General features: G+C 29.7%; 1 protein-coding gene across 14 annotated transcripts in view; it reads right to left on the bottom strand.

Moving 5' to 3' along the window:
• Positions 1–20355, bottom strand: part of LOC126844093 (multiple inositol polyphosphate phosphatase 1-like) — a 54336-nt gene that overhangs the window by 26109 nt on the left and 7872 nt on the right. For 2 of the 14 annotated variants that reach the window (XM_050581948.1, XM_050581952.1), the window contains exons 2-14: positions 13227–13500; positions 10719–10875; positions 9056–9351; positions 8487–8606; positions 8265–8418; positions 8101–8201; positions 7922–8031; positions 7099–7562; positions 6582–6871; positions 6386–6505; positions 6191–6323; positions 6024–6124; positions 5843–5952 (exon numbers count right to left, since the gene is read on the bottom strand). The exons of 5 other annotated variants lie outside the window; for them this stretch is intronic. In XM_050581948.1, the coding sequence (XP_050437905.1) occupies positions 5843–5952; positions 6024–6124; positions 6191–6323; positions 6386–6505; positions 6582–6871; positions 7099–7562; positions 7922–8031; positions 8101–8201; positions 8265–8418; positions 8487–8606; positions 9056–9351; positions 10719–10875; positions 13227–13331 (2261 nt within the window). In that variant the 5' untranslated portion in view covers positions 13332–13500. The remainder of the gene's footprint in view (positions 1–5842; positions 5953–6023; positions 6125–6190; positions 6324–6385; positions 6506–6581; positions 6872–7098; positions 7563–7921; positions 8032–8100; positions 8202–8264; positions 8419–8486; positions 8607–9055; positions 9352–10718; positions 10876–13226; positions 13501–20355) is intronic. 7 more of the 14 variants (XM_050581957.1, XM_050581954.1, XM_050581956.1 and 4 more) reach the window with 6 other exon arrangements.

Below are 20355 nucleotides of genomic sequence, written 5' to 3'. Positions count from 1 at the left end.
GTATACCGGCGTCCTTCCGGGATGGGGCCTATAATGGTAGCGTCCGTTTTTGGGACCCTCCTGCTCAGCTCTTCTGCAGTGGGTCTGGTCTGTCTCGGTCCTCTACCATCGCGCACTACTCTGCTCCATCGGGGCTCATCTACTTTTGCCTGTGTCTGTCTCCCTTCCGATGGGCTGGGTTGGTCATCCAGTGTTCCGCTCCCTTCAGTGGGGGGAAGTGAAGGTTCAGTGGTTGCCGCCTCCTGTTACCCTCTCCGCTCGGTGTACTTGACGCGACCGGGATCTCCGCGAAAGATACGTTTCTCGATATCTTCTTCTTCTTTGTTGCCTTTTCAGATAGGGGTGTCTCCTGGTCAACCTCTTCCTGTTCAGACGAGTCCATCCGCGGCCTCTTAATGGGTCCCTTGGCGTTGCTGCTGGCCGCTTTCTTTCTCTGTCCGGATGGTCCCGACTTTCCCGCCGGTACGTTGGGGGTAGTCCGGGTGCCTCGGCTCTTGTTAATCTGGATCACTGGACACGCCTTCGGTCAGAATTTACGGTGGCATTACTGCCATCGCCTGGGACCCGATTCAACGCCCCCCCCCCGAGCTAAACACGATTGCCTGATGACGATGCCGGCGAGCTCGTGTTAGAACACGTGTTTGAAAAAATAACTATAGTTTGGCCAATGAACCAGTTGTCGAGGTCTTGTAAATAAACAAATGAAAAATACATTGACCGTCAAATTATTAAAATGTGGTATTTTATTATAATTGTTCTAATTAAAACTAGCTGCCTGTGTTCCCGGCTTTGCTCTGGTTAAGAAATACAATTGCAACAAAGTACTCACTAATTATAATTTATACACTTTAAAAAAACATTTCTGCCCGGGTTAATTATACCGTGTACTTTGCTATCACCATACTAATTATTGCAATGCTTTATGATACATGATATTTTTCGTTTTGTTTTCTGACGCGTAAACAAACAGAGCTAATGGTTTTCCGTCAGGTGACATACAACTGACTATGCAAGAAGCATGCATTTTGGGTACACAAGCAGCTATATATAATAAATTACATAGTACATACCTTTATTTGGGCATCTTTGCTATTTTAATTACCAAAAAATTACTCCTGGAAACTCAGTATTGTTGCCCCATTTGCCGTTTTTGCCACGATGTTTGAATTCTCCATAATATTATTATACTTAATAAAATTTTGAAATAAATAGATAATTAGGTATAAGATTTTGAAATTTTTTTCATAATATTGACATTTTAACACCGCCGTTGTGTTGTAAAACAAATATCGACCAGCAACTATATATTATAAATATGATACATCTTTGTTAACACAGTTACATAAAAACTAAAATTGATTATTAAAAAAATAATTATTATTATTTATAATAAATCATTTAAATAGAATTTTAAAACACTGAATAGTTGTATGATCATTACCTTTGATCCTCTGAACTTGAAACTTCATTAACTTCAAAAATAGTTATCCAAAAACGGTTATCGACCAGTGAAAATTCTGAGTACATAATTCTTAATTTAAAAATTTAATGAATTTTATGCGTTACCATTTAGGTTTCAAAAGTTACCATCAGAAAAACTCAGTTGGGAGGGGGGTAAAATCAAACGAATTATGAGAAATTGAGATCACATTGTATACAAACATTATGGAAAAAAATATTGTAATTATTAATTAAACCCAGTTGAGTGGTTGAGTGGTTTACGATAAGCTCGTATAATATAAAAAAAATAGTGTTGTATATTTATATAGTTCTCACTACTCATATAATATGAGTAATAATATATCTAATGCGAGTCTAGCATAGTATGTTTCTGAAGTTGTACTAAAGTAGTTTCAGGCTAATAAATTAAAAAAAAAATAACTATAGCTTGGCCAATGAACCAGTTTTCGAGGCTTTGTAAATAAACAAATGAAAAGTACATTGACCGTCAAATTATTAAAATGTGGTATCTTCATATTATTGTAAATCTTGAAAAATTAAAGTAAACTAACTACACAATATATTATATATATTGTGTAGTTAGTTTACATATTACCTTATTGACAAGTGCTCAGTAAGTATATTTAGGGCTAGTGGTAACGGGTGTCCGAATGTACCCTTTACAGATTTAAGGGCTGAAAATAAGTCTGAACAAGATCAAACATGTACCTATTATGTTTTTTAAAACAAAAAAAAAAAAACTTTAGACAACATTATTTATAAAACTAAAAACTAAAAACTTTCAAGATGTGAGGAGAAGTGCGGTTGGGAAATACGCGCAGATAAAAATAATACTACACTCCACCTTTCAAATGAAATTTGAAAAATTGAGATCACGTTGTATAAAAACAATACTAAAAAAAAATTGTAATCTCTTATTAAACCCTATGAGATATTGTGTGGTTCGTGATAAAAGAATCACCTTGTGTAAATAGACACTGAAACTTTGTCGGTTAAATGAAAAAATATTTCCACCTCTGTGTGCAGGGCGAGGAGGGTTATCGATTAGATTAATTATGGACAGGGAAATACCAAATAAATATTTTTTTAATTATTGATTCGATTCTACGGTTTTCACTAAGTTATAAGTTGAAAGTTAAAAAACCGACCATTTCTTTGGTTTTTCCAGGTTTTGAGTTAGAATAAATAAACTTTTTCACCCTAGACCAATCAAAGTAACAATCTACATATTATATAGGTGCTTCTTGAGTAAATCGGTTTAGAAGAATTAAAAAATTGTTTTCTGACACAAAAAAAAAAACGTACATCATTACAGAACTAACTTCGAAGCTAAAATTCCTTATTGTTCCGTTATTCAATAATTTGTTCATTTAATCATGAACACGATTGTTTTGTATCCATTAGCTATTTTTGAATCATTATTAAATTACCTGTTTACCTTTCCACGATTCATTTTTAAACCACGACTGAATTAACAAACCATGATAAATTCGTGTTGTTTGTAGGTTAAGTGATAATCATTTTTTGTCTATTGGTACAGCTTGATTGAAATAATATTTTATAACTATAGCTGAATATTATTTAATTTAGAATGTTGTAAAATGTATTCACGGGAATAACTATAACGTTAGATCTACCATACATAATAATTGAATCGCTTCATGCAAAAAGGGCTTTAGTCCTTAACTTTAAACTTTTGGAAAAATGAAAAAAAAACGTTTGATATATTTCAAAATGCATAAACATATAAAGGCTTTATCAAAATTATTAGATATTAAACAGTAAAATTACACTCTGTAAAACATATTATTTTTTTAAAATGCTGTCCAGAGTATTAGCTTTCTAATATAGTGGACTTAGACCCTTTTTACAAAAATCGATTATTTTCTTAGTAACTTCTGGTAATGGGACCAATTTTTTTTTTAAACATGAATCGAAGTCTAAGTAATGTGATAACGAATCTGTAATAATCACGTTTTTGATCAAATGATGTCTTGAGCCCTTTTTGCATGAAAAGATTCAATTATATACAACTTTGGCCTTTGAAAAGTACTTTTAGCAAAAAATTTTTTTTATGTTTATATAATAATAATGGATTAATTTGTAATCATATATGTAATCAATAACAATGGCTACATATCTGACTATCTAACATTAATCGGGTTACAATTGTCTAAGATTGTCTGTCAATCTTCACATTACTACGAATAAGACGAATAATATTATGTACATGATAGTATAAATAATATAAAAATAAAATTAATCAACACAACAGTAATTTATTTAATTAAACGATAATTTTACTGAATAACTGAATTCAAACAAATACACCACTGTAAATACTTAAAAAATTTAAAAAAATTATTGAATAAAAACTGGCCAAAACAAATAGACAGGATGTTTTATTATCGTATTCAGCTATTAAATTAACACAGTCATTGTCGCTTATGTATGCTTGTAACTTGTTTTGAATATCTGACCACTGGCATTCTGTACAAGACGAACCGTTTCCTAAAGGTATCCTTGTAATACGTTCGTTGATATAAAATGCTACTACATAATCATTATTAGCGTTTTCAAAAAGTACGGCCATAAAATTTGCAGCCGACGGGCTGAACATGGAACTCCTCCATTGGCGATTTTTCTTTTCAATAAAGTTCGATGCCGTGAGTGGACTGTTGTCTTTGCCCAAACCAACATGACGTGTAAGCTCAAAATGTCAGTCCGGTTTGCAAAGTGAAACAAACCATCGGGTCCTTCTTTTTTATTTATTTTTTTTCTGAAATCATAAATTATACAATAGCTATTTATAAAACAAGGAAAATATTCATAAATTAATGAGCACAATCAATACACGTGGTTATATATTATCCAGAGTAGGCTATTATTGGAATATTTTTGGGTCCGATGCGAGGTCTCGAAGTCATTGGTATTAGGTATAATGATGTGTGTATTTATTGTGCCTGTACCCACTATGGCTTTTTTAATACTGGACCAATTTTTTCAAGTTCCACCTTTATAAAACAACAATTCTATGTAATTGGTACTATAGAATAACCATGGCTACATATCTGACTATCTAACATTAATCGGGTTACAATTGTCTAAGACTTTAATCAATCTACACATTACTACGAATAAGACGAATAATATTATGTAAATGATAGTATAAATAATAAAAATAAAACTAATTAACACAACAGTAATTTATTTAATTAAATGACAACTTTTACTGAATAACTGAATTCAAACGATATTGTTTATAATACACCACTGTAAATACTTAAAAATATGTAAAATAATTATTGAATAAAAACTGATCAAAATAAAAATGGTCCGGCTGTTTAATTATTGTAGTCAGCTATAAAGTGAACACAGTCATTGTCGCTTATGTATGCTTGTAACTTGTTTTGAATATCTGACCACTGGCATTCTGTACAAGACGAACCGTTTCCTAAAGGTATCCTTGTAATACGTTCGTTGATATAAAATGCTACTACATAATCATTATTAGCGTTTTTGAAAAGTACGGCATAAAATTTGCAGCCGACGGGCTGAACATGGAACTCCTCCATTGGCGATTTTTCTTTTCAATAAAGTTCGATGCCGTGAGTGGACTGTGGTCTTTGCCCAAACCCAACATGACGTGTAAGCTCAAAATGTTAGTCGTGTTTGCAAAGTGAAATAAACCATCGGGTCCTTTGTTTTTATTAATTTTTTCTCTGAAACCATAAATCGTACAATAGATATTTAAAAAAACAAGGAAAATATTCTTTAAGAGCAGTCAACACAATATGGTTATATATTATCCAGAGTAGGCTATTATTGGAATATTTTTGGGTCCGATGAGGACGTGCGTATTTATTGTGCCTGTACCCACTATAACTTGTTTAATACTGGACCAATTTCTTCAAGTTCCATCACTATAGATCACCAGTTCTATGAAATATATAGTATAGAGAAGAGGAGTAAAAGTCAACACAACGGGTGCACTAGTTTGCGAATCGGAAACGGCTGGCTAGTTTGTCTACCCGGACGGCATCTCGACACAAGTAGTGTACTATATATTTAATTCTATAAAAAATTCAATTTTAATATATTTTCAAATATCTCATTTGATATTAAATCTACAGACACCATAAGTTGACACAAGATAATATACACAGTATACACGCATTACATGTAAAACCTCAAAATTGCAATTTTACACATATCTTTTGGCTCTTAACCGCGGAGTTATTCGAATAAATGTATTATATTTTTATTCGTTATTCGGATAAATGTTGTTGCAGTACTCTGGTTATGTGACCAATATTTCATTTAATTAATTTTTATACAAAAGTTGTATGTAAAAATTAATAAACTAATCAGTTCATATTACTCCAAAGTTTTCAGCAGTTGAACAGCCATTGGACATGCGAGTTTCACATTGGACGGATTTCCGTATCCATAAGCATAGTACAGTTGCAGTTCCTCATAATATTCCAAAACCTATGATCATTTCAAAATTATAAAAAATTGTTAAATCTATTTAAAATAAAACCCCACGCTGCAATGCTTACTTCTAAGTCTTCTTTACAGAATACAATACACCAAGGGGGAAGCGATTCGTCATCAGATAACCTTTCGTCGCGACATGCTTCATAGATAATGTTTACATCATCTAATAGATAGGCAAGTTAGTTACAGGTCTATATTGTCTATATTGTATATTTTTCGTTTTACGTACCTAAAGTAATATCGTTAGCTCCCATTTTAACTTTAACTCTATCAACAACTTTATTCATAAAATAGCTTTTTTTGAATTCTTTACTTTCGAGCTCTTTTTCATCCTCGTGTTTTCGTTTTTTAATCTTTTCAATCTAAATCAACAACAATCTTCGGGTTAAAAACAATGTAAATATTTATATTTTAATATGGTTACCGTTAAAAAGAAGTCATCGTCATTACATTTGGAAACGTCGGCAATATTTGTATTACCATAAACATTTTGTAGAAACAGTATTCCAGTTTCTTTACAACGATCTTCTCCTATTGTCAATGCCTAAAATTTTAAACCAATATAATGTATTGGCGTTTAATTATATTGTAAATTATTGTGATATTGTTATTCAATGTACTTTATAGTTGTCTGACTGTTTAAATAAATCTGAGAATGCTTTCCGAACTCTCAAAGCCAATTCCTTTATTTCAACATGACCTTTTGGGATCAAATTTTTATTGTTTAGCTTGTTTTTAATACTTTGTTGCCAATTCATAATAGCTTGAATTTCCGGTGGGGTCATTTTCGCATTTTCACCGATTTTTCCTTTTAAGATCTCAAGCGAATTTAACACACTTGTAGTAAAGCTACGTGTTAAAGGTTGCGTACCGTGACTGTTTACAGTAAAAATCTGAATTGGTTTATGATCTATAAAACAAAAATAACGTATTTTATTTTAACAAAGACTTGTTAAGTTATTAACAAAAATAGATTTAATAAGCTATTAGTAAAGTAAAATTTAAAGTAATTATAAATAAAACAAATAAATATTGTATGATAATATCTGTTTATAAATATTGAATTTTTTACTTTAAATCGTATCATCGAAGAATATAATATACAAATCCAGCAATAAGAATGGTGCTATTACTTACTAGGCGGTACAAAGATTTCTTTTGCAGAAACCAATTTGTAAGCGGTTTTCGTGCTTAAATACCAGTATTGATTTGTTTCTTGAGTGATTTTTAAGATATTATCAGCTACAAAATTGACACAGTCATTGTCGGATATAAAGGCTGTTAACTTTTCTTGAATACCCAACAACGGACAGTATGTACACTTTGTACCATTTTTTAAAGTTATAGTTGTTAAATTTTCGTTGAAATAAAATGCTACTTCGTATTCACTATTAGCGTTTTCGAATAGTACAGCCATAAAATTTGCAGCCCATACACCGTACAAAGAAGTTCTCCAATTAAGGCCTTCTATACCTTTGTAGTTGGATGCCGTAAATGGATCGTCACCGTCGGCTAGGCCTAACATGAAGAGCATAGTCATTATGTTTTTCTCGCATGCAAAGTAGAATACAGCATCTGGTCCTTCTTCATTAGTTTTTTTTCTGAAATCATACTACTGTCACATCTATGCACCAGGTCATTAAAAAATGTCAATATTATATTTTAGAGTGGTCTTTATTTTTCGCTTCAAATTAAAAAAAACAAACAAAACAAACTAGATGTTCTTAATGAAGTTTGGACGACTATGAGTTAATATCACAATCCTTCTTAAAATTAAAATTAAATGTAGAGATAGAATTTTTTGGAAATAATCGCTTAAAGCCATAATGCTCTTCGAAACTTTCAAAATTAAAGGATATAGATTTTACTAATTTAAAATATGCAGTGGTCCAACACGAAAATTATTCTCTAAAATTAAAAACTTTATAAGTAAATACATAGTGTTGAAAATGTATATTACCTAAGCAATTCTTCGAGACGTATGGCCATCGGACAAGCGAGTTTTTTGTTATAAGGATTTCCATAACCAATTATATAGTACCAAGAAAGTTCCCATGCGTACTCCAAAATCTATAGCCATTTCAAAATTATCAAATGTTAATAGTTCGTGGAAATCACTTGTCTACTACCATAGCTTACTTCAAGGTCTTTTTGGGTGAATGCTTTGTACCACGGCGGAATCCTATTTTGGTCAATAGAATATTCGTAGGCACAGGCATCGTACATTGTGTTTATGATCTCTACAAAACAAAATAGTATAAAACCATTGAAACTACGTTGCTTTTGGTTGTTAGTTAGCTTACCAGGGTCAAGTTCTTTAGAATCTACGCCCAATTTGGCCGCAACCCTTTTCAAGACACCATCCATATGATGGCTTTCCTTGAATTCTTTCGCCTGATTCTCAATATATGTTTGAAACTCTTTACGTTTCGTATCGTTTTTTTCCATACTATCTAACTGTATATAATTTAAATAAGATTTACTTAGAAATAATGCAAAGGAAACCGCGACAATTTCAAACGTACCATTAGAAGGAGATCCGTAGGCTCACATTTAGGAATTTCGGTGATTTTTTTATCTTCAAATAAGCTTTGTATAAATGATAGACTTGAATTAACACAACGTGAATCCTTCATGGTCAAAACCTAAAATGTTCAAATATAATTTGAAATATTTGTATAAATTTACAGGGTTGTTTCAATTTCACGCTACAGTAATTTTTTCTAAGAAATAACAAATTTAGCTAAAAAAAGTCGTAAATACAATCCAGATTTCATTATCAATTGAAAATTTAACTCAATATCCACGGTAAAAAATATATAATTTCAAAAATTAACTTTAAGAGGTGACTTTTTGAAAGTAAAAGATTATAATACACTTCCCTCGCTGGCGACAAACAGTTTAAGATAAACTTGCGGCTATTTTGAATATTTGATTTTTAAATATATTAAATATAACGTCTTGTTATTAAACTCCATTAAGGTTTTATTAAAATTATTTTTATGGTTTACAAAATAGTTATTTTACCGTAGCATGAAATTTGAAAACTTTTTATATTACATGTGATTGTTAATCAGGGAACGATGTGATATACTTCATAATTGTTAGAGTTGTAATGCTGTTCGAATAGATATGGAAAAGCTGCACGAACTCTTGTTGCCAGTTCTTTCATTTCATCACGGCCATTCTGTGTTATACGTCTGTAGTTTTTGGTGTCGATGGTTGTTGTCCAATTTTTTATGGCTTGGAAATCTTTTTCACTTAACGTAGGACTTTTGGTAATTTTCTTTTGAAATTCTACCAGTTTCGGTAGCAAATCTTTGGAATAGCTAAGCTTTGGAGTTCTCGTTCCATGCCTCGCCAACATTACAACTTGACGTGCCCTATAACCTACAAAACATGATTAGCGTAATCCATGTTTGCTTTCTATCAAAAAAAAAAAAATAAAATACCTCTCTACACAGTTATACCTATTATTTTAACATTTTGTATCTAAACGTCATTTCTCACTTAAAATTAGATCGATTTTTTTCCAGCCTAAAAACATAATTGCAAGAGTCCCACAAGGAACTATATCCTCGCAGCTTTTATTTGACCTATATTTACCGCTGATTAACCATCAAGCGAAAAAACTACACTAGCTTAATTCGCTGACAACAATACTCTTATGGCATGAAACGAAAACCATTTAAATAAATGCAGTAAATGAACTACAGCAACATGTGACAAACTAGATTAATGGTATAAATCCTGGAGAATCTTAGTGAGCTAATGTATATCCACTCAAACCACATTTCTCTTCGTCCACACATCGGCCATACAATTTGACTGACGTTTAACGTGGGGAACTCATGTTAAAATGTAATGCCAATAATTTTACTTCGAAACCCACATTTTTTCCATCTTCTTTTTTCAACAGAAATCCAATTTTAACACAAAAATTAACTTGTATGACTTCTTACTCAAATCAATCCAATTGTGCGGTACAGGCCGAGAATTTGAGGCGCAGCAAAAATATGACATACTAAAATAAAACAACATTCCAAACATTTCCTGATTTCCCAACATCCTTATGAAATACAACCAAGCAAAACTATCGTACCTACGATTGTACTCCGAACTCCTTAATCACCAAAATCCACTTATTTCCAAACTCTACAAAAATCACATCTCCCAAAACCCTCTTCGTCGTCTAAGAAAAATATTTGAGTAGTAATACGGAAGCGTATAAGAAATGTGAATTATTGACTTAAAATGCTCTATTATGAATGTTTGATGTTAATAAATACGGCGGGGGCCCTACAAATAACATTTGGTTTGTGTCGTAGTGCGATGTACTGTCTTCAGTGGCGTTAATTGCGAGACTGGAAGACGATAATTATTTTAGATCTCAATCTTTTGTCACGCAGGGGCATGTCAAAACAATACACCTTTTAAACTTCAACTCGATCCGACTATTTTTCTGGAAATAATAACACGTCAAAGTCGAATAGGAAAAATCGTATGGATTTCCTCAATTTTAAGCTTAAAAGAGAGTATTTTTCCCCTTTAATACCCCCCCCCACCCCCACCACCATTACACTACTAACTATATACAATTTGTGATTTATACAGGTTACGTCTCGAAGAAAATATTGGTCCTATACTATTCAGATATATGGATACAGACAAAAAAAATAAGCGGATATAAGCACATGCACTTTAAATGAAAAAAAAAAAGTCAAGTACTCAAAAAGAACAAATAAAATACGTCTTACCAGCTGGTACATCAATATGCAATGATGAAACTGTCTTGTAAGTAGTTCTAGATCCGAAAAACGCATACGGAATAGTCTTTTCATCGTTGGCTTTCACCGCTACGAAAAGTAATGCTACTGTACACAGTAATTTCAACATTGTATCGATTTCTTTATTCTGTGTAAAACATTTTATATTCAAAATATTTACAGGGTAGCCCACAATGATTTGACAAATGTAATAACTTTGTTCTAGTGAATATTTTTGAGATTTTGTTTTTCAAAATAATTTATAGTTTATCCTCGTTTGCGCCATAAGCACCGTGGTTTTTATTGCACTTACCTGTTTTACTTTTTTTTAATTTTTTTATTGCATTTTTAAATTTTTTTCAAGAAAACTTGACTCGGTAAAAAATCTTGAAAAAAAAAAAAATAAATGTAATAAAAAAATAATTAAAAAAGTAAATTAGGTAAGTGAAATAAAAACCGCGGTGCTTATAGCGCAAACAAGAATAAACTATAAATTTTTTTTTTAGCGCAAATGAGTATAAATCATTAAAAAAAAATATATCAAAAATATTCACTAGAACAAAAGTTATTTCGTTTGTCAAATCATTGTGGGCCACTCTGTACAAATATATATTAGTAATGGGAATCCAAAAATTAAAAAAAACGCTATTTAAGCCTCTTGAAAAACTTATTGATATTAAACTTAAATATTAAATACTATTACAATATAAAGATGTGTACCTGAGTAAAATGTGTTGATAAAAATGTTTAAAAAAAACTTTTAACTTTGCCTATATAATGCTTTCGGATTTCAACAAATCCGAAATCTAAAATAATTTTATCTTTTTGGTATTTTGTTATATTTTTACATATTTAACAAACAAATTTTACTTAGCTTTATATTGTAAAACTATTTAACATTTTTATAGTTTAGTAGCTTAAATAGCGTTTTTTTGGAAAAAAGGATAAACAGGAAGGTAGACACCGTTCAAATACCCTGTAACTCTGTGCTTTAAGGGGATTAGGTTGCATGCGGTTAGGTTTTATATAGGCAATATTTTTGAAAAAAGAGGTTTTAATTAATTTTGACTGTCCCTATTACATTACCAAATAATTTGTATAAGCTTCAAAGTATGATTTATATGAGTAAATACCATTTTGGTTTATTTGGTTTATCAAAAAATATCGACTACATAGAATGGTCTCATTTCAATTCTGTTTAGATATTCAGGTTCTTCGTAACGGCTACTTAAATTAATTATAAATAAATTAAAAAGTTTGGACATAGATTTGATTCGGGCATCGCTAAAATATTTTCTGAACTTATATAGCTATTAAGTATTTAAGTTTGTGAAAAATTTGGATATTTTAAGAGGTTTGTAAGGCAAAGGGATTTTTAAAAAAATTTGTCTAATTATTTATCGAGATCATTTTTGAGGAGATACGTAAAAGACAATTAATATAACCTTGAAATAATAATTTTTTATAAGTTGTAATTTTTAATAAGTAATGTTTTGTGGAGCTTCGCAATGGCTGAGCCAAAAGTGTTTTTATTCGTGATGAAAGAAAAATATTGTCTAAAAACAGTATCAGTGTTAATGTTTCTCGAAGAATTCTTAGTGGAGCTTCACAATGGCAACGCCAAAACTGTTTTTTTTTTTTGTAATGAATTGTAAGTACTGCCTATATAATGAGAGATTTTGCAATGAGAAATCGATTTTGATGACTTTTGGGTACTTATTTGACAAACGAATCGCGGCAATGCAGCTGTTTCAAGGGCTGCGACGATTAAAGGACATAGAAATTGTATTGTTGTGGTAAGGCCTGACCACTACAATATTTGAAAAATTGTCGGTTCATCTCTGCGGCGATGTGACATGTTCATAGGTCACGACAGAGTTACAAATTTCGCTACGGCTGTGGCTGGCTGAAAACCATACCACAACGATAACTTTAAAAAAACATTTATTTTTAACACTGCGTCTGGCTGTAGTGTTTTAGAATTTCTACTGCGGCAATGTGGCTGTTCGAAGACCACGACAGTATTGATAAATAATTGGGTGTTATGGACAAAATTATTACATGTGTGGGCGGATTTAGTACAATATATAATTCATTATTATTGTTGTTTCTTGATGTGATTCTCCAGTATGAAAAAATAATTATATTATTTTAAACGAATTGTTATGATGTATTTATTTCTCTGAATGTATGGTTATTTTTTTATTTTGTTGAAGAAAAGTGAATAATGAAAACATTTTTATTCGTAATTTTTTTTTTAAATAATTAAAACTCGTTTCAAGTTTTTAATTAATTTTTTTACTCGGTAAGAGTTTAGCACCATCGGTAATAGAAACATAAAGCTAAACCAAAGAAAGTTGGTGGGATAAAATATAAAAGTGGTGTTTAGGATAAGTTGTAATGATAACTTACTAACGGATTGGTTAGTTCGTCAAACAATAAAGTATGAAAGAATTTAACTTTAGCGACATTGTATTGAAAGTGTAAAAATATGCTTACTTGGTAATATATTATACGAGTGTTCTTCTTAAAAATCTGTGTAAAACTAAATGGTTTTATCGGTTTTAATAGGAACTTAAGCGTCCAACGTAAAAAATGAGCCATCGATTTTCTATTTGTATTGTCAGTGTTTGCTTTTGAAAGTATTTTTTGAAAATTTGCGTGCGTCCGTAAAATATAAAACGTTTTGGGTCCCTAGGATTACTCTAAGCCCGATTTATCGACGAAAACTACAATATTTCTCAAATAGTAGTAGTTTATGTTCATTCTAAGACTGTTTTATATACAAAAAAAAAAACTTAAAGAATATCTACCCTTCACGCAGATACATCAATACATGGATAAGTCCTGATAATTATATGATTATTTCCGTTCTATAATCTCCTTGCGATATATGATGATAGTATAGTCTTAATTATGTATTCTGGCCAAACGTTTTTATTAGTAGTTTTAAAATGTCTGGCTTTAATCAATTTACTGGCAACGATTATTATTATTTAATATTTCTCATATATCAATTTCCGTAGTTCGCCAGTAAGTAAGGGCCTACCTAACAAATTAATTTGACCATCCTTATATCCTTATTTCTGACTTCGTGTAACACACACAAGGATAATACATTTTTCATATGACAACATTATATATAACAGGCTACAATCTACAAAATTGTTCACTATGGTGTAGAATATTCATATTGCGCCGATACCATTTTTGATAAGATACATGCAATTAAAATATGGCATGCTTTTTGATTAAAAATCAAATAGATCATTCTCCTAGACGATTTTATATTCATATGTATATAATAGAGTTCAAAATCAAAATGTAGGAAAACACTCCAGCGTCTAGCTAATGGCTGAAACATTTTTTTTATGAGCCCCAAACTAGTTTTTTTAACCGGATATTCGTGATGTAATAAATGGATCTACGACACATTTGTTTGGGAGACGAGGGTTTATAGAAAGTAAAACATTGCTGTATTGTTTGTCACGAATAGTTTAGAGTTGTTAAAATAATTTTGAACAGCTTGAAAAAGTTCCATTGACATATCAATGGTCACAATTAGCCATTAAATTTAAGTTATCTTCAGTTGAATATATTATAATTCTTGGTTTATGGCGATCTATATCAAAACAATCATGAATTAAAAAACCTTTGCCATCTTAAGATGTCCAGCAGTACTCTGCTGGAATTAACAAATCATTCAGTGTCAGTAGGTTCACGGGTGCCTTTATTCCATTTTATTCTTAAACGTTGAACTGTTTTTTTTTTATTGAGTCATTTGCCCTGCTTTAGCTTCGCTAACCTATGTCATAACCAGTAATTTTATGAGTTAACCTAAAAGTTTCCACTCTACAAGCGAATACATAGGCACATATCTTATGGCCGAGTAAATGTCAATTTTAGTATACCTACGTTTCTAATATTCTGATTTAAAAATATTTTCTTTTCGCCAAAAGTTTTTTTTAGTAGTTTTTTAATAATTGGCCTTAGCTGATTTATTGACAACATTCACTTGGTTAGTTATTTTGAATCAATTTAACCATTCATTTAAGTTAAATGGTCGGAACGAGAAACACCGTAGCAGACATATACGGCAAACAAATGAAATTAAAATTAGTTTGGTCGACTATCTTTATATATCCTTATAAATCCTTACATCTTTATAGATATATTTCACACATGTCTCAAGTGGTTGCGGACTCGTACGCAAGCTGCCGACCTCAAGCCCATCCCCATCCCCTCTCATCCCTTTACAACAGCTTTACATTATCTCTATTTTATTTCTAACTAGGATTTTTAATCTCTTATCTCTAATATCTTATATCTTATCTCTCATCCCCCCTCCTTCCTCCGCAGCCGAGTGTGACATCCAGCGTTAGGTTTCGGACGAAACATTTTAGTACCTGACGCCCAGCGATGAAACATATACATGTTAAAATGTGAACACCAACCATGGCTACAATTGAGTTAATATAATAATATTATAGTAACTATAATTATTATAATCATATCATATGATTACTTTGCTGATTATTGATTAAATTATTATAACATTATGATTTAACGTTAATCGACTTACAAGCGTCTCAAAAACTCAAAACAAATCTATACTTATTGGAATACGGCGGATGTTATTATGTACATCATACTCTAAATAAAACTAATATAACTAACTAGAACACAAGCGTAGTTTTTTTAATTAAATAATGATTTTTACTGAATAACTGAAATCCAACAACATTGTTTATAATACACCACATTATCGTTTCATATTGATGCTAAAAACCAAGGTCATTAAAACTAATATACGTATTCGGAGGTATAGTTACTTAGTTAGTTCGGAGGTAATAATATTTCTATAATAATTATTCCAATAAAAAACACCTTTGTGTAAAACGCCTACACCTTTTAAACCAAGCACGTAAATTGCATAACAAAAAATGTATTAATGAATCATACCATTATATCCAAAAAAGAAACCAATAACCAAATATTTAACAAGAAAAAAACTTGAACAAGTCCTTTAATTACTTAATCATTTATTTCCATAACTAGTTAATAGCCATAATATATCTTAACTAACATAGGTATATTAAAAATGTTTTTTAAGTACCTGTTGACTTTTTTTTAATTACACAAAGCAACCCAGTAGTTGGCTACGAACAGAGTTTAATTTCCCATTATACAAAAAACGAATATTTTTTCGAATGATTTCTGGAATTAAACATAAAAACAATCTATTTGAACTAAAATTAAGAATAATGAATATTTTTTTAGATCTCTGCCTAAAACTATACGACCTATCTCTAACTGGACAATTTTGTGTGACAATTATTTCTATTGACGTTTCATTTATTGTCTGTAATGAATCTTATATTTAATTATACAGGTAGCGTTGGACATTCGAGACCCGTAAAGCTACGTGATGACGATAAAATAATTTTGTTTGTAATTTATTCGGAAAAATGTTTGCAAGGAATAAATAATGTCAAAGAAATGACAATTCGTGAATGATGGAAAGGATTGCTGATGATCAGAATTTAAAATTAAGTCAAATTAAGAAAATCATTTTCAAAAACTTATCAAATCGAAAGTGCACTTGGAATTCATATCGATAGAAATCAATACATAAACAACAAGTGTATTTAAAACCGTGATAAAACTGTTTATTGTAAAGAATATTTAATTTATTTAAAGTTTTGTATGTAAATGTGGTATTTCAAGTATTATGTAGTTCTAAAAAGTATTAAAATGTAGTATATAATTTTGTGTACGATATAACTAGGATCTTTGTGATCTATATTACCACACCATCTGATTAGCAAGTGGTTCTATTGACCGGGTGACATCATTGATATCAACTTGACAAATTTCGCCGCCAACATATCTGTATTTCCAAACACTGTCGGGGTCTGTAGTTGTAGTTAGAACACATGTGTCGTTCTCCTCCATCACCGCATTTGTTATAAATGAATCCGGGTGTAGTATACTTCTGATCAGTCCTATTCTACGACACATAAAAATACTAACTGTTTCTGTCGGGCCACCTTAAAAAATAAAAATATTACAATATTTATATATTAAAAAAAAATGTTTAATAAATATAATATAATTTATAGTTTAATAAATTACACTCTATACAAATATTTATTTGTTAATTCTATTAGAAACCGTAGAGCGCAATAGTGTTTATACCTTGGCAATTAAAGTTAAAAGACTAATTTCAAAGTAAAGTCTAAAAATAATGTCACCATTGGATGCTGGTACTTGTATTATTATAAAAAAATACTAAATTATTGTCTTGCTGTTATAAATAATAACACATAATTCCAATATGTATCCAGTATCTTCCAGTATGATTCTACTGACATTTTTATATGGCTTTAAGATTAGTTATAAAAAGTAACTGAACATATATGATTACTAAAATGTTTTTTTAATCAATTACTTACTAAAAGTTATAATTGAAGAACGTATAGTATTTCTAGTTTCTTGTCTTCTGGCAAATCCAAGTTCTGACAATGAATATTCAGTTTGTTCTGTAAAAAATTAGAAATTACAGTTTCAATAACAAACACTAAATTACAAACAAATTTGGTCCTCTTAATGTAATTACACTTCTAAGAATTATTTAAATTTGTTCTATTATCTGCCATTAGCCCTGCAACTAGAAGAAAGTAATCTTTATATACTTGAGATCCAAAGAACTAATGTAAAAGCATAACTTGGGACACTTAGTCAAAAAACTATAGTGATGGTGGGGCCAGTGGGGGCTATAATATACAAAAATTCCTAAAAAATATTTGAAAACTTAAAAAAGCAGAGTTCTTAAACGTTGGGCTTATTAAATTTCCAAGTTGATTTTCATGAATAAATCAGTAGACAAAAGCTATTTAAAAAAAAAAATTGTTTTTATTATATTTTCGATTAAAACAGTTCCAATGTCTATAGTACATTTTGTTATAGTAAGGAATTGAGCAGTACCTATAAATATTGTCGCAAATTTGATAAAATTAACATAATGTAATCAAAGTACAAATAAAAATCTATTGTTTTTTAGACAATAATTGAAACAGCAACGTGAAACGGAAATAGATGTCGCACTAAAATTTCGACTATAAGTCATACCTTCTTCAGCAAAGTTATAATGTGTTCACATAAAAAACTATGGACAAAAGTGTCCCTATTTATTCTTAAATGATAGAGATTGAAACAAATTTCGAGAAATCAATTGAAATACATCGATAACCTATACACATTCGTTAACTAATCCTACCCTTAAAACAATTTACAATTATCGAATAAATTTATAATTACCTTCATCTGCATTAGGGAATACATTAGATACATCATGAACTAGTTCTAGAATTTGTTCTATACTTAGATTCGTATTTCGAAGTAGGTTAAAGTCTATAAGAAAATATATAATAATAATACAGTCAATAAAAAAAATATCTTTATAATAGTTAATTTAAAAATGAGATTGTTTAGATTTATTTAAGAAATGTAGGCAAGTATTGTACAACTTAAAAAAACATTAGAAGCCGCGTTAATAACTTTGGACTTAAATGCAATTTTAATTATACTTTTTTTTTGGTAGCTAAGTAATTATTAATATCGAAAAAATATAAAATATTCTTTTATTCGTATATAAATGTTAATTTTATACTTACCACTAATACTGCGTATATTAAGTTTCCAACTCGAATCTCTCTGTCCACGCATACTTAAAATAAATATCCAAATATTATGCAAGTATATGAATATTTATTATGTATGTATATATTATAACTTATTTATAAATAAAATATGAATAAAGTACAGATGTATAATATATTCAAAGATATTGATTTGGACTCATTTTGACAGATAATATAATAATATTATATGATTCAAACATGGGTCTGTGTAAAGTATTATATAATGAAGTATTTAAAGGAAATTACACTGTGGGTGACGACGGTAGTTTGCTTTATCTGAAATTAAAAAGAAAACATTTTATATGTAATGAATGAGAAATAATTGTGAAATTCGTCTCTATAAGGTAGGAAATAATTTTACCTGGTACAGCAAATATAAGGGACAGTTCTTCTGAAAATAAAATAATTGGTCTATTAAAAACTATATCGAATGTAGTTTTCTATTCTATTAGAAAATTAGTAGACAGGGTAAGATTATACATGTGTATTAAAAATTACATTGAAAGATTCCAATTCTATTTTTAAAAACATGCTTTTCTAAAAAAAAAAATAGTAAAAAGTGAACAAAAAATTAAATAAAAATAATTTTATTACAAGAACATTTTACCTATTATTTTATTTAAAATGACAATTACTTTGAAAACAACCGAAAATTAATTAAAATTTTAAATAAGGGTTAACATCTTTAATTTTTGACTAAAAAGAAAAGCGTGGGCCCTATTCAACAAAGTCCAAATTTAATGAGTTAAGTATTATGAAATGTATGTGTCACACACAAATATTAAACTAAATTTAAATTACAAAAGAACTAACAATATAAAACATTATTTGATAAATTGATTAGGGACTTTGTTGAATAAGGCCCACGCTTTTCTTTTTAGTCAAAAATTAAATATGTTTAAAATTATTTTAAACTGTAGTTAATTTTCGGTTGTTTTTAAAGTAACTGACATTTAAAAATAAAATATGCTACAGTTAATTGGTAAATTGTTTTTGTAATAAAATTATTTTTTCTTTTTAGTTCACTTTTACTATTTTTTTTTTTTTTTAGAAAAGCATGTTTTTAAAAAAGTTTTTTTAAATTTATTTTTTTACTTTTTAGTCCTATTAAAGGTTACAAACGCACCTACGTACGTACGTGTTAGTGAGTTAAAGAAAAGCATGAAATAAAATGTATGATTTTAAACACAGAAAAATTACCAAAAAAATAATCTGTTGCTGTAATTTACTTTTACAATTAGATCACTTTTAAATATTACTATAACTTATTTTAATTTTTTGCTATATTATTTTGTTATAACTACCCATCGATGTGTTTAGACTTTGAATATAACGTTGAACTACGGCATAAAATATACCTAGAATCAATGAATAATGGTATTAGCTATTGTAAAATATTAAATAATATTTTCTTATGTAGATAAACCCTTAGTATAAGAGTACATTATGTTTCAGGATAGACCATTTAACTGAACGCTACTCTCCCTATTGAGGTAAATAGTCACGGTCACGGTATGTAAGTTATGAAATCTGTTTTGTTAATTTTTTACATAATATTTGGAATATTGATACTATCTACACATATTTCATGCATTCTTAGCTGAGCAGATTAATTCCAGTTTTAAATTTAAAAATTATTTGATAATCAAGATAAAAAAACGAAGCAATTAAATATCAGTATACATAATACCTTGCTCCTTAGCCTGTTTGATGTATAAGTCTGTAATAAATTATTTTAAAATATATGTATAATATTGAAACTTGTAACAGTATTTTGTATGTAAAAAAAATGTAATCACTTGTTATGTAAACCTGAAACTTGTACAGTTCTATAAAAAAACGATAAGGATTATTTATTTTCACTATCTCAAATATGTATTAGGTACGTATAAGATGAAATTATTACCAACATCTTCTAAACCGAT

The sequence above is a fragment of the Adelges cooleyi genome, unplaced genomic scaffold (genome assembly GCF_023614345.1).
Source record: "Adelges cooleyi isolate 19-005CV unplaced genomic scaffold, UGA_ACOO_1.1 ACOO_flye_CR_arks_rails_tigmint_CR_PRNA_620, whole genome shotgun sequence".
In the NCBI taxonomy this organism is placed as follows: Eukaryota; Metazoa; Arthropoda; class Insecta; order Hemiptera; family Adelgidae; genus Adelges; species Adelges cooleyi.
The sequence above is the reverse complement of the archived record's forward strand: the minus strand, read 5'-3'. Positions and strand labels throughout refer to the sequence as shown.